A 24,317-nucleotide genomic window follows, 5' to 3' on the forward strand; every position below is an offset into this window, starting at 1 on the left:
TTTTTTAGTAGACATCTGTCGATTTATTTGTCAGCGATATGACGTGTAAATACAGATGTGTGAAGATGAATCGCGCCCGTCGTCGTCTATCGACTCGTTCACTAGAAAAACTACGTCAAAAACCTTCCCTAAAACCAATCTCTTACAACTCGGCACATGAAACGGTTGGCATTCGTTCGCGCTCACACGCGCTCCACTCGAGATGCTCGCAAAATAATAAATAGACCGATGACTGCACAAAAATGAAGTCACTGAATACTACTCTTCATGCTTGCTACGTCGCTCTGACCTAAAATGACAGGCGTTGGGATAGTTCCCGCACACTGCGCCGGCGTGTAGAATGTCAAACACCTTGCACAAAATGTTCACACTTCACGGAGAGTTTCGCTTCAACATGTCACATGATCGACTTAAAAATACATCCGGGAGTCTAATCCCGCCGTGTCGGGGCGCTCACATGGGCTCGGCCGACTCGTCTATGACCATGCCCCTCTCCTCGTCGTCAGAGTTATCTTGCGGCGCGGGGGCGGCGGCCGGTGATGGGGGACCCGCCGCTCGCAGGTCCTGCGGGGAGTCGGCATGCGGTGCGCTCAGGTCCTCCGTCTCCCCTGGTGAGCCGGCGGCGGCCGACGCGTCCACGGCTCCACCGTCGCTGCCGCCGGGAGAGGCTGGCTCAGAGGCGGGCGGCGCGGCGTCGCCGTCCTCGGCCGGTGCAGGGGCGGACAGGTCCTCGGGCTGTCCCTCGCCGGCCGCAGGGTCAGTGGGCTCCTCCCTCTCTGGCTGGGTATGATCCGCGTGTTTGCTCGGTGACGTGAGATCCTCTGCCTGAACCGCCGCCGGCTCCGGCTGCCGCGCCACGCCCGCAGTCAAGTCCTGAGGCACCTCAGCGCTCATATCCATCGGCGCCTCCTCCTCCCCTGCCGGTGGAGCCGGGCGCGCGGCAGACAGGTCCTGCGGCCCGTCCAGATCGGGGCCGTCCAGTTCCACCACCTCCGCCGGCCGGCGGGCGGCCGACAGGTCCACCGCCCCCTCTCCGGTCGTGTCGGTGCGCGCTCGTTTGGCGGGCGGTGCCGACGGCGGTGGCGGCGCGTCGCGCGAACGGTGGTGGGCCGCCAGCTCGACCAGGGACGGGTCGGAGCAGCGGGCGGCCAGCAGCGCGGCGGTCGACTGCACCACCTTGGCCTCTGGGCAGCCGGAGCCGGGCCGCGGGAACAGCAGGTCGTGGAAGAACTCGATGATCTGGGCGCTGTGTTTGGCGGGCACGCACGGCTCCAGCGCCGATTTGAGCCGCTCCCAGTTGGTGCTACCGTCGGCCAGCGGCCGGGTGAAGTTGACCGCGTCCGGCGCGCCGCGGTAAAACTCGGCGCAGAGACGCTGCCGCCGGGACGGAGACGTCAGACACACCAGCGAATGTTGGAAATTAATGGGACTGTTTGTGTAACAGTCCATGATAGTTACATCTTAGATGCGATGGAAAGCATAGATGTTGATCCACGTTTCGAAAGAGAAGCAACAAGTTTTGCAAATTGAAACAAGACCAGACAATCGAATAGATGGTAAAGAAGAATATTTAGCATAACTACTGCAGCTGAGCATCGGTGGACTACGCAGAACTAAGCAGAACTAGGCTAGCTAAAGTAAAGCAAGCTATTTTGCGTCTAGGTTGAAAAGTTCCCAAACGTAGCTCTCAACACTCACCGTACTGTGCGCGAGTGCCCCTAACCTTTCTGTGAACGTATTAACCAACCTTTCCTGGAGTAGCGTTTACTCACCATTTCGGTGAGTGCGTCCTGGTGAATGTAAGAGTCGCGCACCACGCTGTACTCCATGGCCATGGGACGCGGGTAGTCGTGCGGGCGCATCTCGTGCGGCGGCATCACCCAGTAACAGAGCAGGTTAGACTGCAGCGGACGCTTCTTGTTCTTCGGGAACGGGGCTGGAACGATTGAAGTGGTGAATCACGAGTGAATGTAGTGGGGTTGCTGACAGCCTATCTTGCCTACGAGTTGTAAGTGGTGAAATCCCTAACACGTTGACTGCTATCAGTGATTGATATCGTGATTGATATCAAAATTGACATGCACTTGCGACTCAGTCTGCTACTACAACTCTAAATCTAGAATAACCTAACTGGCCTTTGAAGCTTCATCATCCCGTGGCCGTGCTTTCGACACCACGGCACACCCGCGGGGCACTCACTGTAGATCATGCCGACGCAGGGCGTGTAGCTGGCGTCGCTGCTTCCCTTCATCTTGAGCTGATAGTCGAGCTGGAGATCCGAGTCACGAATGGTCGGCGTCGGCGGGCTGTGGGGGTGCGAGTGGTACCACCCGACCTGAGGGTAACAGTTACACGTTAGCAGGGAGGGGGGGGGGGGCGAGTGGCGTCACCCGACCTGAGGGTAGCAGTTACATCACATGTTAGTTTTATGTGAGTGGTACCACCCGACCTAAGGTTAACAGTGGATGGTAAAAAAGCCGTCGATTAAGACAATGTCTGGTCTATTCCTGTCGATATGTGAGCCCTCGTCTAACGCTGGGTAACCGTGCTTACTCCTCAGCCTACCCGCTTAGCAGCTTACCCCACGCAGGCCCTATACCTGATCAAGATGGACCCCATACACAGAGGCCATCGGCCCTGTATCGGAGGACGCACCAGTGTGAGTTTACGCTCCTCGATGGCCGTATAGACGTCGTACTCGACGCGCTTCCATTTGCTCTTCTCACCGAGCCGACATCGGACGGGGAAGGCATGGGTGATGGCCAGGTCTGCAGACGTGGGGAGCGACGGTCACGTGGAGAACGAAAAGCGATCACACGGAGTAAAAGGCGGCCACATAGGGAGCAGACAGCATCCGTCACAATAGGAGCGAGGGAAAGTAGAGCGTAACAAAAGCACAGGGAAGTGGTTTAACTGAGAATCAATTCTTAGTTAACCCGCGAGTTGCTGGGGGGGGGGGGGCGTTAAACGCCCCCACTTTTTTCGCCGGGCCATAGCATAAAAATGGCGCGCCGTAGGCGCGCCAAATTTTGGGTACCTGTAGGGAATTGATTGAAGTCTATTGTGACAAAATTTCAAAAAAATCGGTCGGAAAAAATTTGAGATATCGAGGTTTTAGTGACGTCATGATTTCTGAGTTTTCGACCAAAAACGGCATATGTTCAAAAAATCATATAAAATCAGAGAATAGACATACAGACATGCCGTAAACGGCATTAGACTGCCAATGCCATGAACAATCAAATGGCTATCTTCGATTATTGATTATCGTTTCGCATTTGCCAAAATCTTGATCTGAATCTTGGCAATTTCTCGTGACTACTTCACGACCATGATACATACATTTCTTAAATTGAACTTTTTGAGCCAAACACGTACACATATGATAAGATGAATGTCACCATCGTGTTCTACGCCCCAAATTACCCATAAAACATGTGTCACAGGCTGCGAATATCAGTTTTGATTTTCGGAGATATGTGCCTACCCGGTTGACCTGACCTTGACCCTGACCTATGCTTGACTGACCCCTACATGGGGCTGACATGACACTCTTGTAGGCCTTATATGATGGATTGTGCATCGTTTTGACAGAGTTTATGACAAGAGGCGCTCATTGCGAAGTCCTGAAGTCCATGCTACTGAAAGCCCGATTTCAGGTGTTTGACCTGACCTTGACCCGACCTGTGACCTCAAAATTCAACTTTAAAGTACTCATCTGAAGCGTCTCGTCGCGTTCTTTCGTTTGCCGCCTCGTGCGTTTCGCTGCGCCTATTGGTTTTCGAGTTATCGGCTGGGGGCGTTTAACGCCCCTCCCCAGCAAACGGTGGGTGGCGAAATACCCCAGCAACTGCCGGGTTAAGGAGCTGGGAAGCACTACGACAGCTGCTGTAGATAGGATTTCAGCTGGGTGGATATTTGGGTAGATGAGACTTAAATGTGATGCGTAAATTTTATAGGTATTGAGCAGCATATGAATATTATAAATCAATCAATTACATAGATAGCCGATCAGCTTCGACTGACGATCTCATCAGCTATTCCCCAAATTCGTTCCACCACGCCGACCATTTCCACCACTTCTACCCACCGTGTGTGTTGACGTCCCAGCGTCCGGCGAGGTATCCGACCACCTCCGAGTCGGTGAGGTGCGAGTGGAATCCGACCACGGTCAGCGCCGTGCTGCTGGCCACGGTCACCGTGAACGGCTGGATCTTACCCAACTCGCTGAACGGCACACACTCCAGCAGCGTGCTCGGGTCGCTGCAACACAATGTCGAGGGTGCTAGGTCACAGGGAGGGTTAGGGTACGCGCAACTCATGTAACACAGTGGACGAATAAACTTATAGGTGTATCCAATACTGACTCATTAACAACATGTCTGAACATTTCGGAAACCGGGTGATGATAGGGCGTGTACACTGCACAACATCGTGTATACGTGATTATAATACGTCCTGTGCAATATTTCTAGCCCCAGCATACTCACTGGTCCGAGTTTCTGATGCCCAGTGCCTCGTGCTTGACGATTATCTTCTGAAGCATGGCACGCTTCTTCATTAAAAGGTCCTTCTTCTCGTCTTCACACGCTGAAACTGAGAAGCAAAGATAAACCAAGCGCTGAGTAAATAAGCAGAGGTGGAAAGGACGAATCTCTTAGAATAACTAGACTAAACTCAAAACTCATCCAACAGTCCTCTGTAATCCAACAATCCCTATGCAAATCATAAACAGCTCAACGAGCTGGAGAACTCACCACTCTCACATTCCTCCTCCTGCTCGCCCTGTTCCCGCTCACGCTCTCGGCGCTTCTTGAACAGCATGTTCTTGTAAATGTCCAGCTTCTTCCCACGGTACTTCACCTAAAGGCACCAAATAGCGTTATAACTCAATAGGTACAAGTCACGCATCATGATCAAATTCATGAGAGACTACGATTGATGAAATTATACAGAGGAGGCTGAAGGCAAGCTACAGTGTAAGTAGAACGATCAGATGAAACGAGAAGAAGAAAAGCAGACATGATTTAAACAGGTCAGTGTAACAAAAGGCAACACAGCAACTCAGTTCATTTCAGCTTTGCGTCATTTCCCCGTCTCCGGAAATAGCGCAAAGTGCCGGTCGGCTGAGAGGTAAGTAAAGGGCGGCGCCGATTCGGACCTCGGCGCCTCTTCTTACAGACGCCCAGCCGCAGCCGGACTTTTTGTCGGGGTTGACGATCTTCTTGCAGTGGATGGCCCAGGCGCTGGGCGAGGCGAACGTCTCGGCCGTCTCGTGCGAGCGGATCTGGCCGTCTGGCAGCAGGTCGCCGCGAAACTTCTGACCCTGTGCGGCAGATGGAGGGGTACTCGGGTCAGCGGCGAAGAGAAGACGTGCGGCAACCGCCCTGGAGACTGTGTGAGGCCACAGTTAATGATGTAAAACTCAGAATGTAAAGAATGCCATGCAAAATTGTCGGTTCTTTTGAACACGTTAGTTCGTTAGCTAACACTTCAGGTATAACGAGATAAATGGATATCGTCTCGATGAAGTCATCGCTGCACCTGACCAAACCATCTCTTCTGCAGCACCCAAGTACCTCTCATAGACCCTGCCTCTCGCACCAGCCCACTCACTAACCAGGTAGTCGATGGTCATGGCGCCCTCGCCGGGCTCCAGGAAGCCCTCCTTCATCAGCATGGGCAGGGTAACGCCGCGACCCGAGAGGCCAGCGCGGCCGCGCGCGCTGCGGCCCGACTGCAGCGTGTCAGAGTCGGCCGTCGACTGAAGGTCATCCTCCTCTTCCAGAAGGCTGACGTCATCGTCGTCAATCAGCGACTCGCCCGTCACAGACATGGCGCTGTGGGAGGAGGGGTATCACTGGAGACTCGCCCGTCACAGGAGGAAGGATATCACTGGAGACTCGCCCGTCACAAGCATGGCGCTGAGGGAGGAGGGATGTCAGTAGAGATTGGCCCATTGCTGGCATTTAGTGAAAGAGAACTGGCAGAATTGAATAAGAACAAACTCCTTTGACACATGGCATGGCACTGTGGGTGAGCAACTGTTCTTTATAGTTGGGTTCCCTACATCAGCGAGGCCAAACAAGAAAACTAAAATGGACACTGACAGAGAGATGCCAGCCTGACGATAACCGTCACTCTCCCCACACCCCAAACAAAATTATTTGAAACATTTCCAGTTAGAATGACGGCCTTAGTGTGTTTCACTTTTGCTTTCGCAGCTTTCGGATAAACATTGACCACCACTGCTCTCACACAACGTTCATTTCCCTTGCAACTTTATTTAGCTTCATCTACGCCCCAATATAAAAACCACTGGGTAACAATCCTGAGCATAGGCTACACAATACTGATACAAGCATAGTCATGGATGGCGCGCCCCTAATGCAGAACCAAGCCTCTCTGATCAGGTACAGTGGAGAGAAGCAAAAAACAAATACGATCCCTCATAAGCAGTCGCGCGAGCGACGTGCGTGGGCTCACTACTTCGTGAAACGCTGGTATAAACACGCTAACTACCTCAGGCAATTATAACGATATGACGCCTAAGCAAGCAGCAACAATCAACAACTATACACAATGTCTTTTCAGATGAAATCCTCGGGCACACTGCCGGTTTACCCAATGCTCATAAATAGTGGGCGAGCGGCGATTATCAAGCGATTATTGTTAGGTCTCGGGATAAAGTAAGGCCATTAAATATGAGCAGTAAGGTCTGTTACGGCACCAGTCATAACTGAAGTCACCTTGCCTGCCAGGCCTCGCTGTCACACAGCCCCGGCCAACCGACACCAGTCGTCAAATAAGTGCATAGACAAGTCACACTACATCCCTGACTGGTGCCGGTTCCGTTCACCCGCCCAGATCGGCACCTTCAGCAGTCACAGATCTCGCAGGAAGCCCTAACACCGCACAGTCTGCCTGTTCAGGCACAAACAGCACTCTATAGGTAGCGTCCACTCGGTTAGCCCGACTGCACTAACGCCACACTCGCAATCCAGCGGCGACCCTCGGCTGCAGCCAGCTCCGGAGTTCCTCCTATCAGAGACAGCCCCGCTCAGCTGGAGGTCATCCAGAACTGGAGCAGCGGCAGGTCACACGGCTGACAGCCCAGCGCGGCGATGAACGCCTGCGTGTCGGCCTGCGACCGGCCGCCGTCACCGTGCTCGCCGCTCCAGTACTCAAACAGCTGCTCCGACTTGCTCTTCCAGTCCTGGCGCAGCGAGGCCAGCCGGTGGTCGAGCAGGGCGTCCGGCAGCCGCTGGTTGGCCAGCGCCGCGTCCAGCTGCGCCACCAGTGTCGGCGGCAGGCCGGGCCGCGCCGTCACCACCTCCAGCGCGGCGCGCCGCTCCTCGCCGCCGTCACCGAGCCGCGCCACGATCACCGACTTGGCCAGCTGGGCGGGCAGGCGCGCGTCCGGCGGCACGCCCAGCAGGTTACACCGGTGCGGCTGCTGGTAGGCCGAGCTGTACGGCAGAGGCGAGTAGCAGCTGGCTGGCAACAGCAGTCGAAACGCGTCGATCACAGAGGTTACATCGTTCTCGCGGCCGCGCAGCACCAGCTGATGGCCGACCAGCACGTGACTGATGATGTCACGGAAGTTCTCCGGGCCGAGCTCGGTGCGCAGTTGCCGCAGCCGCGGCCCGAGCAGCGTGTGGAGTGCTGTGGTGATCGGCGGCAGCTGGGACACGCCGCGCGCCGCCGGGGCCGCGCCGCCGCCCAGCGCCACGAACCGGTTCTCACCGGAACGCAGTATGAAGGTGAACAGCTGGTGGAGGCTGCGGTAGACGTCCGGCGCACCGGTGATCTCGGCCAGCGAGCGGCTCGGTTTGACGCTCTGAGAAGAGCGGCGCCGTGGCGCGCGCGGACGGTTGACCAGTAGAGGGAAGTCCTCCATGGCCAGCGGCTCGTCCTCGGCGTCGAACACGCGGCTGGCGCTGGTCTGCAGGTCTCGGCCGATCTGGCGCAGCTGCTGTCCGTAGAAGCTCCAGTTGCGCAGCAGGAGGTGTTTGTCGGCGGACAGCACCACGATGCTGTAGTTGCGCTGCGAGCCGCGCGCGTTCACGTCGCTGAGGCTGAAGTTGTGCGAGATGACGTGGCCGCGCACCTCGTCGCCAAAGTAGATGACGCCGTCGGGTCCGGGGCACACCTCGCAGCTGAGACTGCGCGCGCAGCCCTGGCGCAGTAGCGCCGCCTGGTCCGGGTCGGAGGGCACCTGCTGGCTGCAGTACCACCGGCCGGCCACCTCAGAGTCCTGGCTGCAGAAGCCGCCGTCCGGGGTGGCCACTGACGTGCAGCCCTCGCAGCGGTCGGCGCGCGGCGGGCCCGCCGGGTCGGCCGCCGGCTCCGGCTGGTGCGCCGCGCGCACCTCCGTCGTGAAGACGACGCGCGGCCCGTGCAGCTCACAGAAGTGGCACAGCGCCAGCAGCGGAGACGACATGGCGGGCGGCGCCGGCCCCGCGCCACCGGCCGTCTGCAACACATGCCAGGTCTTGCTCATGTGCTCTTGGATGGTTGGTGCACTGGCTTCAGCAATCTGACAGGCTACAGCCTTGTCAGCCAGCTAACTGGCTTCAATAAAGTTCCATCCTGGGCTCGGAGTTCATCATGATAATGCCATTCAGCCATTTGTTGTGATGATGCTTATCATGTGCACAAAGAACTCACTTTACACTCATTGCATCACAGTCTTACACTAGTGATGCATGCACATTGCACTGACTTGAAGTGCTAATATTTAAAACAAATTGAAATAATAACTGAAGACACAATGGTGTATAATCTCAGAGGAAATAATCTACTATTCACACCACCTGATTAAGTCAAACGACACTACATTGCTTTACAATAGTGTACCATTCACCTACCTACTACTACTCTACTCCAACAGTGGAAATAAACTTAGTGATCTAAGCACAAATTGCAAAAACTGGTAAAGCACACAGTAATTTCTTCCCGCCGAAGGGAGTTCAACCTTAAATCTCAGACTCATCAGAGCTCAAAATTCATTTTCACGTGACCTTCCCACTCCGCAAATCAAAACTTATAAACCATAAAACCCTGCGGCCTGCATTGAATGCCTGGATTTGTAGGTACTGATAGTATGTTCGAATTGTGACTTAATAAACTTGCAGCTGTCTCAAGCCCACAGCCCATCACCATACCTCTAATGGTTTATGCAGAAGTGTGACACCTGCTCAATGACAACCGATTCATATCAAGATTGTTACGTTTCAGTTTGATGGTTCAGGTTAGGTCAGGTTAGAACATTTTCCTTATGTCTTGTTACTTCTGCTCATAGTGTACCTCATTTTTAACATCGAATGATCGTATGAGCACTTTTCTAGGTAGATATATGGTTTATGACAATATGGTAGGTATGGCTTTTTTTAAACGACTACCAAAATTTTGAGCCTAGGCCCTAGGGTGCAAAAGGGCGATTTCACTTTCCCTCGTTCAGCATACAAGAAAAAATGATTTTAACGACACAAACAGAGTGACTTAGAGTTAGCATACCAGTTTGATGACCAAGAGAGCTTACCCTTGAAAACAAATGCGGAAATTCAATGTAATTCAAGACAAACACGCATGCAAACACACATAAGCAGCGACGACACCGAATGCGCGTGTTTCAAGGATGGTTGAAAACGATAATTACATTACCTTATTTTTTAACTAAAAATTGCGTCAATTCGATATTTTGCTAAAATACTTAATATTTGACTTCACCTATTTTTCTTTCAAACATATTTTTCTTTTAAAAAAATTACAATTTGTAATTCAGAAAACGATAGATCACAATTTTTTTCGAAATTGTGAGCAAACTGCTTTGGACTGCTGATACTGCTAAACCTAGAAGAATTTTGCCAAGGTACATATACATGGGGCCTGTTCCAGCGCCTCCAGAAGAAATTCTTGACTGGAGGCTCTACCAGAGGTTTTACTGGAGGCGCTGGAACGCAATCTGGAGATTTCTGGAGATTGGCGTCATAGATACCAAAAGAATGACGATTGTTCTCTCTTGAAACGCAAAATTTGTTTTCAATTTTAGTTAAAAAGATAAATAAAATTATAGCAATGTAATTTTCTTTACATTCAAGTTGTAAAATAATCAGTCAAATGTCCTTTGTTTACATTCGTGATTGTCACATGTGCACCATAATTGTAGACCAGAGCCTCCAGAGAAATTTGGACCTCTCAACTCTCTGGAGGCTACTGGAGGTTTCTGGAGCTTTGGCGAGAGCTTTCTGGAGCTTTCTGGAGGCGCTGGAACGCTCTCTGGAGGATTCTAGAGCTTTCTGGAGCTTTCTGGAGGTTTCTGGAGGCGCTGGAACAGGCCCATGGTCAAGGCAGGACCAAAATAGTGCAATCGATTATGTCCTCGCAAATAGGAGGTGCTATCAGCGTATTGAGAGCATGACAATTGATGAAGAGAGGGAGCTTTTTGACCTCTCAGATCACCATATGATCTCGGTCAGAATGGAAATACCCACAAGAAACCAAAGCTTTAATAAGGGAACGACAAGTGTCAGAGAATTCTGGAAGGTAGATGCTGGCTCATTGGAACTCTTCGGAGAAGAGATGCAGAGAAGGCTCCGAAATGAGAACATAACAAACATAGAGGAGCTCAATGGCCTGATGACAGAAGTGGCCAACAGCAAGTTAAAAGCAACATACCGCAAGAAAAGCCTGATAGGGCAACAGGTGAAAGAAAAGCCATGGGTCACAGATGAAATCAGGGAAGCTATCAAGAAACGCAGGGCCATAAACCGGGAAAAACGAAACACCAAAGACAAAGATCAAGAGAAGCTGCTCAATGAACAGTATAAAATACAGAAAAAGAAGGTCCAGGAAATGGTGAAAGAGGCTGTGACAAAATCAGAAAAGAAGACAACTGAAGAAATCAGGAACAGTGCTAACAAGAGCAAGTCAATGTTTGAAAACATTGACAAACTAAGGAAGAAGGAGAGAAACCAAGAAGACATACAACTGTATGACAATGAAGGCAAGAAACTGGAACCAGAAGTGGAAGAAGAGGAGTTGGTGAAATTCTGGAAAACTGTGTACCAGCAACACTCAAACGAGATCAGTAAAATATGGAACAGTGATGTGAAGAAGGAATATGAAGAAGGTATGAGGAGAACTGTGCACGAGGGACCCCACTTCCCGAGACACATGAGAGAGTTGATGGATATGGCTCTCCCTGTGAGACAGGAAATATCACAGATGAACCCCACACAGATTGAAGTAGAAGATGTGAAAAAAGCAGTATCCGGACTGAAGAACAAAACTGCACCAGGACCAGACTTGCTCAAACCGGAACTATACAAAGCACTCGTAATGACGAAGGAAGGCCTAGATACCCTAACAAGCTGTCTACAACAGCAACTGGATGCCGACTCGAAGCCAGATTCGTGGAAGACGTCGAAGACTAAAATGATCCCCAAGATCAAGAAACCCACTGCAAAAGACTTGCGTCCCATAGCGTTGACAAACATATCATACAAGCTGTTCATGAGTATTCTGAAGGATAAAATTGAGAGTCACTTAAAGTATAATGATGAAATGCTAGAGATACAAGCAGGTTTCACTAGTGGGGGGAAGGTTGAAGACAATTTATTCCTATTGCGTTACTGCGTTGAAGACAGCTTTCGCAGGAAAAAGCCATTGTTTGTGACAGCCATTGACTATTCGAAGGCCTTCGATTCGGTTAATAGAGCTGAAATGGTAGAAGCCCTGAAGTTCTACAAGATCGACTCCAAAATCATTGATGCTACGACGCAAATCTACCAGGGAGACTCAACGAAAATCAAGCTCAATGACAGGACTGAAGCAGTCATCGACGTCACATCAGGAATACGACAAGGATGCAATGGGTCAACGACAAGCTTCAAGATTGTAACATACCTTATCGCCAAAGCTCTGACAGATACGGGACTGGGCTTCAAAAATGATATTGTCCGAATCCCAGTGTTGTTCTTTGCTGACGACGGACTCGTCCTAACTGAGACTTTACAGGAGACAGAGCACCTAGTGACAACGCTGGCGGACATCAGTGGCAAGTTCGGTTTGAAGATAAACAAAGACAAGAGCGCGGTCATCATCTACAATTGTCAGGAGCAACCCAAGGTCATCGCAGACATCCCTGTGGTTCAACAGATCAAGTACCTGGGAGTTTGTGTCACAAACAAGAAAAGGCTCTTCAAGGAACACATCAACGTAATGCATCAGAAGTCCCAAAAGCTGGCCAACATGACCTACGGAATAACGCAAAAATGCTGCAACAAGCTGATGATTGGCAAGTGCTATTGGAAATGTCTGTCGCTCCCTTCGTTTCTTCATGGGGCGAGCATCCTGAGCCTCACGGACGCAGACATCAAGAAGCTCCAAGTATGTGAGAATGGAGTGTTCAGACAAATTCTGGGAGCACCGAGATACACGCCGATCTGTACGCTCAGAGGTGAGGTGGGAACCTCCCTGATGAAGACCAGGATCATGGAAGGGCACTTGCAGTTCCTGAGAGGCGCGATGCAAGGAAGCAACGACCTCATCAGAAGGATCGCCAGAGCAGAACTAGAAGTGCGGAAAAGTACATGGGCGAAGACAACGAAACGGTACCTGGAAGCTGTGGGATTAAATGCTGCAGAACTGGAGAGGATGAACAAGTCTACCTTGAAGAAACGCCTGAAAGAGTGGGATGACAAACAGTGGAAAGAAGAGCTCGAGGCCAAGTCCAGTATAATGGTATACCGATCTGCCAAAACAGCCATTAAAGAAGATCCGATCTACGATAACACAGCATCGTCAATCATACTCTTCCAGGCCAGATCCAACACGCTCCCGCTGGAGACTAGGAAGAGACACACTGGCGAAGAAACCACGTGTCTCCTGTGTGGAGATGGGGAGGAAGACCAGCACCACTTCCTGCTTGAGTGCACCAAACTCGCAGAAGAACGGCTCAAGATGACTTCACTCCAACGCCCACACCAAGAAGACCAACTAGAAGTCCTGAAGACATTCCTCTTCAATGAAAGCACGGAAGAGATGGAGAAGAACAAGGAGGGACTCTACAAGCTCTGGAGACTGAGGAAGAGGAAACTGGTGACCGTGACGGATGGTGAGCAGAGGACTGGAGCGGACAGAAGCTGACTTGTCTAATTCTGTCCAGGTTACATCCTAACCATATCCCAGAAACCTCCCACCACCCGACGCGCGTTTATAGGGCTACCGATGCAACCGGTGACAGCCCGACCACATCATCATCATCATCATCATCATCATCATTTGGAAACCATTCGCACAGCAGCTGTTGATGCTATGTGCAACAGATTTCCATGGTAACATACATGAAAACCTTGATGAAAACCAATCAAAAGCTGGTATAATGGAAAATGTAAGTGTGGTAAGATTTTCTGCAACGATTCTGTATACTAAGTAATCAAATACTGTCAAATACTGTAGGAATGGACTTTCAGGGCCTTGAATGTGCTTGAATGGACTTATTTGGATTCAAAGCACATTATTCCTGCCTGTAGATTATCTTGAATGATTCTGGTTGTTCAAAATTATTTTCATTTTATCTTATGAGGAATGAGGGAAATCGTGGGTTAGAGCAGTCTTTAATTGAAGCGCCCGTTTTCCTGCGCTGCAAATGTCAAAGCTACGCTTTATTTGGTGTATCAGCTTAGTTTAATAATTTTTATAAAAAAAGCATTACCAAACCTTACCTGAATTATTCTCAAAATTATTTATTAACTACATATGCTCCACGTAACCTCCCTAATGCTTCTATTAGTCTAAAACCTACCATTAGCATTCACAGTGCTTAAGCCGAAGGCCAACGAAAGTTGAGCAATGTTCATTTCTGCTCCCAAATTAGAAGGCATAGACAGAAAAGGCATAGTGTACCATAGGTCCTGCTGCTACATAGGGTGTGTTAACACTGCACTTATATATTATGATATTTGTGTAGCATGGTTTGTTGCATAGGTGGAGATTGTGCTGAACTGGGGCTGCCCAAGCTCTCCCAATTCCATGCTGGCCTGGTTTTGGAATTTGGAGCCACAACAGATCAACAGCCACAACTTATATGGCCTTGCAACAGATCAATATAGCATAGGACAGGGTTACCTCTTGGGCAGCAGTAGATTTGCTATACCTGGGAGTTGGGACCTGGGCAGTGGGCACCCCCAGTTCTGTACAAACCTCCGCCTATAGTGTGTTGGTGTAACTCATGTAGGTACGTCCTACTGTGTGCCTCCTGTCACACTCACTACTCACTTGTTAGAAGACTGAACAATGAACATGGAGCTGCTTTGCTTATGTCTTGCATTGATGCCAACTGTCAAGCTGATGTAATGCAGGACATTTAGCTGTATGTCAACAAGCTCTTTTTGATGTAGGGCTGGCCTGAAACTGCTTGGCTGATTTTATACCATACACAATAATACAGCTATAAAGTATAAATACACTTACCTACAAATGCAGTGAATCAATAGATGCATGATGATATGTATGCTTTATTACTCTTTTATAGTGTGTTATGCCTGCTGAGAGCTGAGGGTACTGAAGCTGGCATGCGATGAACCGTTCCCTGCTGGCGGCCTCTGGAGCTGTCCTGGCTGGCTGTGTCATCTCAGGCTCAGCCCTGGACTGGTGGCCACGGCTGTTGTTCAGCCTTGCCTGCCTGCTGACGGTGGTGGTAGGGGCCATCCTGGCTGTCTGGGTTCACATCAAGCTGGGACAGCCACAAAAGGTCACCATCAAAAGACCAGTGCCTGTGGACCATGTAAAAAATGCACTGAAGGTGAGAACTCATGGTTGGAACGTGGAATGTGCCATGCTGGTCACTAATATGCATTGCAAGTGCCTAGTTGAATAGAAGGTTAGAGCTATCTGATGCAGAAGATTGCTTGTCGATCGGTCGAGCGGATGCCGAGATATAAGGCCATGAAAAGCGTCATGGGGCCGGGTCAGACCATGGCTCATATTTTTTTTTTTTAACCACAGATAAGCTCGCATACTCGGGAACGAAGCTTTTGTTGGTGGAAACGTTACGTACTTGTTGGAAACTAACCAGTTAACCGGTTGACACCAGATTGTATCAACCGGCCGTTCGTTTGCAATTTTTATTATTCACGTTATGTTTTCTTTTAGTTCCATCATCGTACGTTTTTTCCGTCGGCATTCTGTCGTAGGCTGTAGAGCTGTGGACATTCAGTTACCGTAGGTACCGCTGACTCCCTGTGCGTTTGTGTGTCGCTCAGTGCGGCAGCCAGCAGGACAAGACGTCCGGCTACCAGCGGCCGCCGATCGTCAGCCGCGCCGTGGACGAGGTGCTCGCGGAAATCGTGTCGCACGTGGTCGACGATTTCTTTAGCAGCTGGTACTCGCAGCTCGCCTTCGAACCCGACCTCCAGGCGCAGGCCATCAAGTACGGCTGGCTTTTGCTTTTTCATCGTTTTATTTTTATTTCTAAGAATGTTTCCACTTTTAGTTATGTATTAATCGAAAGCCCTTGCTAACTCTGGCTGTAATTTTGATTGTTTGCCGTAGGAACGAGATATGGGAATCCCTGCGACGACTGCAGGATCGGCTCAACGCCATCGACCATGTAAACTTTATCGCTACGGACGTCTTTAACAAGATCAAGCAGCACTTCCAGCGGATCAGAATCGCGCACGAGATGAGGTGTGTTGTCTTATCCGCATGATTGTACTGAGTACATTGTTATGAATGCTGGAGCGATTCAATCGCTTGACATCTTGTACGTAAAGACGTGCAGGTATCCATCAGCTCACTGCAAGTCAATCTGTCTAATGTCTTTGTGGCTATCTATGACAGATACGAATTTAGCTACCAGCTCAGCCGCCCGTCGCACCCTACTCGGCCCACCCATCCTCCTCCCGTCCGTCTGACCCTCTACCCGGTCCGGCAGTGACGGCAAGACCACACTGCCGATGTACACGCTCGTCTCGTACCTGGCCAACCCGGAGCGGGAGCTGCAGTTTTTGCGCAGCGTCGCCGAGGTGGTCATCATGATCCTGCTGCCGCCCGACTACAGCCGCTGCGTGCCCGTCCGACAGCTGCTCAGGGAGACCCTCGCCTGCCACGGTGAGACGAGTGGGAGCGGGGCGCCGCGGGGCTGGCTGAGTGGTACTGCGATATACAGTACATACAGTATGTATACTCTTGCTGCGGTGGATGTGATGTGATTCAGATATTTTGCCGACTGTAAGAGCACAGTTAAAACGTTGACACAAGTTAATGCCATTTAAACTTTGATGATTCAAGCTGCATAAGTAGTAAACTGCGGCCGGTGAGTCACCTCTAATCCAATATCCCCCCGTCCCTACCAGTGTTTCAGCCTGCGATCGACCTGCTGTGTGACCCGGACTTTATCAACCAGAAGGTGTACGAGTACGTGCACCACCACCAGCTGTGGCGCGAGCTTCACCAGCGCACATACACCTACGCCGCCAGCTACGAGGACTTCATCGGCATCATACAGGAGAGCAACGACGTGGACGAGCTCAAACACATCAGGTGAGGCACCGCTGCGGCCGTTTGTGGCGAACGGTTTGTCGGGAATTTCATAGCCTGTCTGAGATTTGTGTTGATGATTTTGCTTAATGAGCTTGGTTTTCAATTCCTTGAGGTTTGGTAAATCCCTTGACATTGACGGCAAAGGTCGTGGCCGGCGTGTTTCCTTCGTCCAGGTTCAATATCGTGACAGAGATTATGCAGGCGACCACGATCAACAACCTGAAGCGAGCGCGGGGGATGAAGTTGACTCAAGACCGCCGGCCGCAGGGCTCCTCCAAAGGTGATCTGCTCCAGGTCAGTGCACCATGTATGCTACAAAACGCCTACTTACTCTCTCATATAAAAAATATAAATGCATGGTGGTCGGAGTTATATGGAATCTTTATGATGTTTCTGATAGTCTTATTGAATGTCTGGCTGCGTTGTTTTAGTTAAGTCACCACGTTTCGTTTCTGCCATGTTGCTATCGTCGATATGGCATTGGCAATATCCGTTGTAACCGGGCACCTGTCCGATGCTTCTGCACCAGGCGCGGAACCTGAAGCGCTACATCAACCAGCTGACCTACGCCAAAACTCAGTGCGAAAAGCGCATCAAGAGCGTGGGCGGCATGGGCTACCTCACCGAAATCGACTCGCCAGAGTCCTCCGACTCTCAGCTCATCGGTAGAAAGGTACGGCGCCCTTCGCCATGCTCTGCAAGAATATGCATAATGTTGGTTGATGTTGGTTGGTTCACGTGTATTTATTGTCTTTGCAAACCACTCGAATGCTCAATTTTCCGGTAACAACTACTTTTGTTCGTTGTGCCAGCGCCTTACTATATTATTTACGCGACGTACGTATTTTAGCCGGTGCGATGATTCTGTTGATCGCTAGAATAGCATTGTCTTTCTCAATTGTCTTTTTCAGAGAAACTTGAATGTAAGCATCCGATATTTCATTCATATTTTACCAGCTTCATGCTAAAATGCCGTGTCCAAGTGAGACTGTTGTAGGTACTTGGCCCCTCTACCCAAAGTTTTAATGTTCTCCCGCCGTCGTCGCCAGGTCCTGTCGTTCGGTGTGATCATGGAGTCGGCGTACGCGCGCCGCTACCTGCTGCGCTACCTCGAGTCCGAGGGCCAGGAGAACCTGCTGCTATTCTGGAACGCCGTCAACGAGCTGCGCACGTGCCGCAAACACATGCTGCACGCGCTGGGCGCCGAGATCTACCAGACCTACCTGGCCGGGATATACGGTGTCATTCGGCTCGATAAGGTCAGTGAGCTGAGGTAGACCGTAGACCGAGTTAGAGTGGTGCGCTGGCTGCAAACGCTTAAAATTCGTAGAAGGATTACGCTCTTTGCACGGCGTAAATATTACTATGACTAGGAATATCAGACATGATGCGATCAAATTTCGAATAAATCTGCAGAAGCATTCGCACGTTGAGCAAGCCGGCCAAAACGCTTACCGCTGCTTGCCTGCCGTCGCCAGGTGTCTCTGAAGCGGATCGAGAGTTTTCTGATCGGCGACCGGGGCCCGGAGATCTTCCTGGAGCTGCAGGAGGAGGTGCAGAGTCAGCTGGAGAACAAGCACTACCACCGCTTCCTGGTCAGCCCGCTCTACAACAAGATGATGCTGGACGCAGAGGAGGCCGGCATCGACTTCATCAACGCCACCGTCGGTGAGCCGGGGCGGGCGGCAGCGCGAGAGAAATCTGCGTATTTGAGTCTTTGGTGAGCAGTTGTATATCATAATAGGCGGCGAGATGGATTGTTGTTACTCGGTCATCGACTTTCCAATTGTAGAAAGGTCGTGCCCAGTCGCAGCTGTCTCGCTCGTGTATAGGGTCAGGGAGCGTAACTAGGACTTCGCTAACAGTCAGACCGCGTCTATTCCCGCAGCTAACCACGAGGACCACCCGGAGGGTCTGGGCTCCGAGATGGGCGACACCAACCTCTCCGACCACTCGTCATTCGCGAGACTCAAGCTGGACCAGCTGGCCGAGAAATTGCGAACAAAGTCCCAGGTAAGATCGCTCATCGCTGGACCGCGAAATGGTCTCCGGTGAGTTATAACTGGACTGTTACTTCCGGGGGGCACGGACAAGGATGTAGACTTGTTGCTTGGCGATGTGAACACTGGCTCACAAATTAGCAGGGATTTACACCAATGTGACCATCGCTCCGTAACTGTCACCCTGATTCTGACGTGTCTCTGGTTTCCCTTCTCACAGGCTCTGGAGGCCATGAAGACGGGCACCCGTCCGGACCCGAAGATGGTCTCTATCTTGGAGCAGGAGGTGGATAATCTGGCCGGAGAGCGCCGGGAGCTGGAGGCGCACATAGAGAGGACAGACGTGTGGACGCAGCATCTGGGTCACTGGACGGCCGACGTGCACTCGGCGGAGGTGGGTGGACAGTGGGACTGGGGACAGACGTGTAGACAGGTGTGTGGACGCAACACCTGGGCCACTGGACGGCCGACGTCCATTCGGCTGAGGTGAGGGGTGTGGAAACAGACGTGTGAATTAAACACCGTGGACTTACCGGACTTACCACTTATCCCAACCTTTCAATGAACACCTGAGTCCAAGCGTGACGCCCCCACGCCACCCCCAGGTGCTGGAGGAGAAGGACATGCCTGTGTTCGTGCTGGTCGTGTACCTGGTGGCCTCCCCGGCCGGCGCGGTGGAGGCGGCCGACGCCACCTCCCCGGACGAGCCGGGCTCGCCGGCCGACCCGGCGGCCGGGAAGCGTCCGCTGGACGCCCTGCTGGACAACCAGCGCGGCTGGGTGGTGATCCGACGGCTCACCGACCTGCTGCACGTGCACGGAAAACTCTGGTCAGTTCAGGAGCGGAGTGAGCCGGAGTGGTGTATGGTGTTGAAGGATAGGGATTGGATGGAGTGTGTGTCGTATGGATTCAAAGTTCCGACGAGGGACTGAGTGTCTGAATGGTGGTCATAACATAGGGCCGAAGTTTAGAGAAATGGTCCGTGGGCGTGAGTAGCTTGTGTTCTTACAGAAATAGCGTATGGCTGTATCTGCGTGTTTTATTTGCATTCGTGGATTCCCTTGAAAAGGCTATGCTGCTGGCACAGATTCCCGTATACCCTCAAACTTTTATCCAGACTGAACCGTCGTTGTTCGTCCCACAGTCAGATCTCACCGTCGCTGAAGTCGGCCGAGCTGCCGCCTCTTCCGAGCAAGTCGCTGTTCAGCAAGGGCTGCGACAGGGCGTACCTGGAGAGGGCCAAGATCAAAGTACAAAACTACCTCACGGTGAGTTTGACGATCTTGCTTTGTGTTAGAGCTGCGGTGGGCGGCGGTAGCAATGGCTTCTTGGATTCGTATGGAACTTTCAGCGGAGATTCTGTTTCATTATAGCCATTCAAGTTCATCCACGTTCCAGGATGAAAAGTGCCAGATAAAATAATAACGCAAGATCCAAGGACGCCAAAGCTGCCAGAGCTGTTATTTGATTTCCTGGCGAGCAAAGGCTGCCAATTTAGGTTTATTCCTCAAATCGTCTGGTGGCTAAGTCGTCCTGCGCTTTTCTCGACGCATCATGTGCTAATTTCTTGTATTCGCATCTGACACTGTGCCACTGCCTTCGCAGATGGTTCTTGCCGACCAGCGTCTGAACAAGAGCGAGGTCATCTACACATTCCTCAGTCCCAGCCCCGAACACCTCCTGTTTCCAGGCACGTCGCAGAAAAAGTCCACATTCTTCTCCATATTCAAAGGGTGAGTGAGTACACTTGTCGGTGACGATAAATACAAACCAGTATGGTTACCAAACACTGAAGATGCGAGCGTGCTGTATGTGTTTGGTCTGTACATTGCGTATAACCGTGCACGTTTCAAATGTCTGAAGTTGTATGCCATGACTGCCATCCGACCTCAGCCTGTGACGCGTCTGCCCCCGGCCAGGTCGGGCGGGGCGGCGGACGACGGCGGCGCCGAGAGCGACGACGACGACATTCTGTTCCTGGACGGCGCCGACGCGCGGCCCGAGGTGCGGGACGACTTCGCCGAGCCGCTCTACGGCCTCATCGCGGAGGTGAGGTGTAGCGGGGGCACGGTTCGTCGGAAGGTCATCTCAGGCTCAAAAGAAACGGTATATACCATTCGAAAGCTGACGGTGAGCTGAATCCAAAAATGTAATTTTTATCAAAATCGATCGATGGCCTTTTTTGAAAATTGCGTTTTTGTAAAAACTTAATAAAATTTTATTAAACGGGCTGTCCCAGACATTCTTGAAAACATAAACATGTATTTTTTAAGTTCCAGTGAAAGCTGAACGCCAAAAGAACAATATTTAGCGAAGCAATATTTCCAAACATTAATATGCGTCTCCCACAGCCGACAATAAGGCGCAATCACACAGCTCAGTGTCACGATGGACCAAAGTCAGCCACACAGAAGCGTGAAATGGCCCTTATCGACTCGCAGACCCGGCGCTCTCGGCCCGCCTGACCGGCCACGGAAAGAACGTTCGGCTCTCGTTCTACTAAACAAATGTCATATTTGTCAGTTTAACTGTCCACATCGCTATTAAAGTTATTCAGGATACCTGTGAAGAAAACTCATTGTTCTGTCATCTTTACATCATGCATTAATTTTCATTTGTTCATGTCTCCTTTGCTCAATCGAGCTTGGCATCATGCCCATATAAGGAAAAATGGCCGCGCTGAAATGTCAGAGGCTGCACCGGCCTCAGCTCGGGTGGAGTGGGGGTAGCGCCCGGCGGGGCAGGGTAACCTTTGACCGGTCGCACGGCCGAGCAGCTGTCACCAGTACAGCCTCTGACAGTGAAACCCCGCTCACTTCCCCTGCGCGAGCACTGGTCGCAGCTGGATGGAACAAAACATGTAAAAGAAAAATGTAAATTAAAGCATGTTGTAAATCAAGCAGAACAATGAAATTTCTTCACAGGTATCCTGAATAACTTTAATAGCGATATGGACAGTTAAATTGACAAATATGACATTTGTTTAGTAGAACGAGAGCCGAACGTTCTTTCCGTGGCCGGTCAGGCGGGCCGAGAGCGCCGGGTCTGCGAGTCGATAAGGGTCATTTCACGCTTCTGTGTGGCTGACTTTGGTCCATCGTGACACTGAGCTGTGTGATTGCGCCTTATTATCGGCTGTGAGAGACGCATATTAATGTTTGGAAATATTGCTTCGCTAAATATTGTTCTTTTGGCGTTCAGCTTTCACTGGAACTCAAAAATACATGTTTATGTTTTCAAGAATGTCCGGGACAGCCCGTTGAATAAAAGATTATTAAGTTTTTACAAAAACGCAATTTTCAAAAAAGGCCATCGATCGATTTTGATAAAAATTACATTTTTGGATTCAGCTCACCGTCAGCTTTTGAATGGTAAATACCGTTTCTTTTGAGCCTGAGATGACCTTCCGACGAACCGTGGGGGCGATGTTAGTGCTGTTGTGTGTAGCATCAGCTTATCGAAACAGCGCCAGATTTTTGGGCCGGGTGATATTACAAGGTAACTTGCGAAACAAGCCGAATGTGCGGAACTATGTGCGTTTAGCTGGAATGGATTTGATAGTCAAGCACCACATGACTCAAATGATTCATGCTCGCAAATCAGGGTTTGGCGTGTTCTCATTGTTACTGAATGTTAATTGCCACTGACCTGACCTCGGCTCCGACCTCCTCAGGTGTTTGACCTGTCGGGCAAGTGGCTGCGCAAGACGCTCATGTCGTTCGTACAGATCACCTACGGGCGCACCATCAGCCGTCAGATCCGCGACACGCTCTCGTGGTGTTTCTCCGAGAGCCAGCTGCTCTATTACGCCACCACACTGCGCGAGGCGTGCTGGCCGGGCGGCAAGCGGCCGCCGCCGGCGCCGCCGCGGTCACAACAGGACATGGAGAGGACCAGGTGGGTGGAACGGGGTAGATCGACACTGAGACGAGGAGAATTGGGCTTTCTTGATGCTGAACCCTTTTCCTTTTCGAGAAAGAACGGTGCATGGCCAGTCACGTCGAACAATCCTTGGATTTTCCTAGGAGCTTACTGACGCGAACTGGGAAGTGGGATCGCTGGCGAATGCATACCACGTCTTATTTCCGTAACTTGACGAAAGACCGTTACTCACCTTGAGCTTCCTATCATCCCTTAGCTACGAGAAAGAAAAGATAGTGACATCTCACGGTCATATTATGACGCCACATCTGCCCCTGGTCAGGCAGGAGACGCGTGAGCTGCTGGTGAACAACGCGGCCGAGCTGCTCATAATCATATTTTGACGCCACGTCTGTTCCTCATTAGGCAGGAGACGCGCGAGCTGCTGGTGAACAACGTGCCCGAGCTGCTGACCAACCTGCTGGGCCTGCACAACTCGCGGCTGGGCGGCGTCAAGGTGTTCGAGACGCTGCAGGACGTCCGCCTCAACAAGCACCTGTTCTACACTGTGCTGGAGGCGTTCATCCCGCAGCTATTCCCAGAACTCGGCGGGGGGCCGCACACCACCAACGTGTGAGCGTTGGAGGCGTTGAAGGGTGAACAGGGTACCACGGACGGTCACCGGTGGGCGGCGGCTGAACAATGATTCCAGCTGAACTCGGTGTTAGCTCTGCTGGCAGCCCAGTCTGCCGCTATCGCTTGTTGAACTCTGATTCTTCTACGTTCGCTGCGCCAATAGAAGCTGAAGAGAACCTGAGGCCACTGGAATGAATACGGACAATTTGCAGCTCTGGGTCTGAACTCTGAACTGAATAGGCGGTCGATAGCTAATGCTGACCCCGTGTGGCCTCTCAGGTCATAGTCAGGCGCACTGCGTACATGACATTGCCCTAGTCCGAATCGAGAAGCGTCTTGATCTGAAGGCTAAGGAGCTGTGAGTGTTATTGCTGGCGTTTTAGCGCCATTGTTTGAAAAAGTATTTGGGTCTCTACCGGGTGATATTCGTTTGAGGCATCAAATATGTTATGATTATTCTTATACGTCACATATTTCTGAGATGTTCAACATTCTCCATATTTCCGTGAATGGCAGTTGAGTAGCGAACTAATTGCAGTTAGAAATTAGAACATTCGATACGCCAAAGCTATCAATCAGTGGGTAATAATAGTTCATAGTTGCATGTTAGGACAAATATTGATAGTTTGTTTTGTGATCAATGTTAAAATGTGATGTCACATTTTAATATGCATGTTATTGTATTTTGTTCCAACTTCAATGTGCCATGTTGTAGTTATTACGAAAGAAGAAACTGAAAGCGAGGACGCTAGTGTGCGAGTAAGGCCAACCATATCAACTGCTAGCTACATTGATGTTTCTTCTAGTATTTACGCCATTTCCGCAGTAGGGACAACTTGCGCCTTCGTACTTCATTACCGCAGTTTCGTGGTCATTGGCCACTGCCCTAGTCACCTTTGCAAGTCATTTCCGACTGAGCTTATGAAGTGATTCCAAAGTGGCAATATTTTTGCTTTGATGGATGCTGTTGATCGTTGAGGAGCTCGTGCACACATATAGGCATTGTTATTGCATGCTTTAAAACCCGGTTATTGTTGTGTAAGCCTACTTGAGTCATTGTATCCCGTCTCCAATTCCAACCGGGACCTTTGATGGAATACCAAAACGTGATCTGACCTATCTACGTAGTGCGTTATGGGAATTCGGTCAATGCCAGCTGTCTTGCTTTTGCTCGTGCTGGTGTGAAGCTTATGTTCTGTTAATAACATCAGGGATATTTATGTAACATACATGATTATATTGCTGTAATATCGGTTTGTCAACAGCTGAGCT

At 50.8% G+C, this 24,317-nt stretch overlaps 3 protein-coding genes across 8 annotated transcripts; 1 reads left to right on the top strand and 2 right to left on the bottom strand.

Moving 5' to 3' along the window:
* On the bottom strand, positions 1 to 13,314 carry LOC122387818 (MPN domain-containing protein-like). Of its 3 annotated transcripts, none has more exons than XM_043378334.1 (10): positions 13,296 to 13,314; positions 5,621 to 5,840; positions 5,162 to 5,326; positions 4,758 to 4,863; positions 4,491 to 4,596; positions 4,091 to 4,263; positions 2,656 to 2,768; positions 2,200 to 2,335; positions 1,773 to 1,936; positions 1 to 1,374 (listed from the first exon to the last, which is right to left on the bottom strand). In XM_043378334.1, exons 2-10 carry the CDS (start codon positions 5,834 to 5,836, stop codon positions 454 to 456), a joined length of 2,100 nt encoding a protein of 699 aa, XP_043234269.1. In that variant the 5' UTR covers positions 5,837 to 5,840; positions 13,296 to 13,314; the 3' UTR covers positions 1 to 453. The 3 variants fall into 3 exon arrangements, with proteins under 3 accessions (XP_043234269.1, XP_043234270.1, XP_043234268.1); XM_043378335.1 differs by lacking the exon at positions 13,296 to 13,314 and adding an exon at positions 9,545 to 9,651 and having other exon boundaries at positions 5,180 to 5,326; XM_043378333.1 differs by lacking the exon at positions 13,296 to 13,314 and adding an exon at positions 9,545 to 9,647.
* On the bottom strand, positions 7,061 to 8,443 carry LOC122387844 (folliculin-like). Its single transcript, XM_043378405.1, has 3 exons — positions 8,372 to 8,443; positions 7,388 to 8,257; positions 7,061 to 7,288 (listed from the first exon to the last, which is right to left on the bottom strand). Exons 1-3 carry the CDS (start codon positions 8,441 to 8,443, stop codon positions 7,061 to 7,063), a joined length of 1,170 nt encoding a protein of 389 aa, XP_043234340.1.
* LOC122387816 (sorting nexin-25-like) lies at positions 10,414 to 24,293 on the top strand. Of its 4 annotated transcripts, none has more exons than XM_043378327.1 (18): positions 10,414 to 10,476; positions 14,540 to 14,809; positions 15,270 to 15,436; positions 15,559 to 15,693; positions 15,941 to 16,116; positions 16,362 to 16,548; positions 16,722 to 16,842; positions 17,078 to 17,221; positions 17,598 to 17,807; positions 18,027 to 18,216; positions 18,437 to 18,561; positions 18,769 to 18,942; positions 19,154 to 19,377; positions 19,693 to 19,816; positions 20,154 to 20,281; positions 20,468 to 20,597; positions 22,222 to 22,445; positions 22,836 to 24,293. In XM_043378327.1, exons 2-18 carry the CDS (start codon positions 14,585 to 14,587, stop codon positions 23,044 to 23,046), a joined length of 2,895 nt encoding a protein of 964 aa, XP_043234262.1. In that variant the 5' UTR covers positions 10,414 to 10,476; positions 14,540 to 14,584; the 3' UTR covers positions 23,047 to 24,293. The 4 variants fall into 4 exon arrangements, with proteins under 4 accessions (XP_043234262.1, XP_043234265.1, XP_043234264.1 ...); XM_043378330.1 differs by lacking the exon at positions 10,414 to 10,476 and adding an exon at positions 10,638 to 10,707; XM_043378329.1 differs by lacking the exon at positions 10,414 to 10,476 and adding an exon at positions 12,992 to 13,120.
* Positions 24,294 to 24,317: the final 24 nt, after the last annotated feature.

The sequence above is a fragment of the Amphibalanus amphitrite genome, unplaced genomic scaffold (assembly GCF_019059575.1).
Source record: "Amphibalanus amphitrite isolate SeventyFive unplaced genomic scaffold, NRLGWU_Aamphi_draft 000299F_arrow, whole genome shotgun sequence".
NCBI classification, from domain to species: domain Eukaryota; kingdom Metazoa; phylum Arthropoda; class Thecostraca; order Balanomorpha; family Balanidae; genus Amphibalanus; species Amphibalanus amphitrite.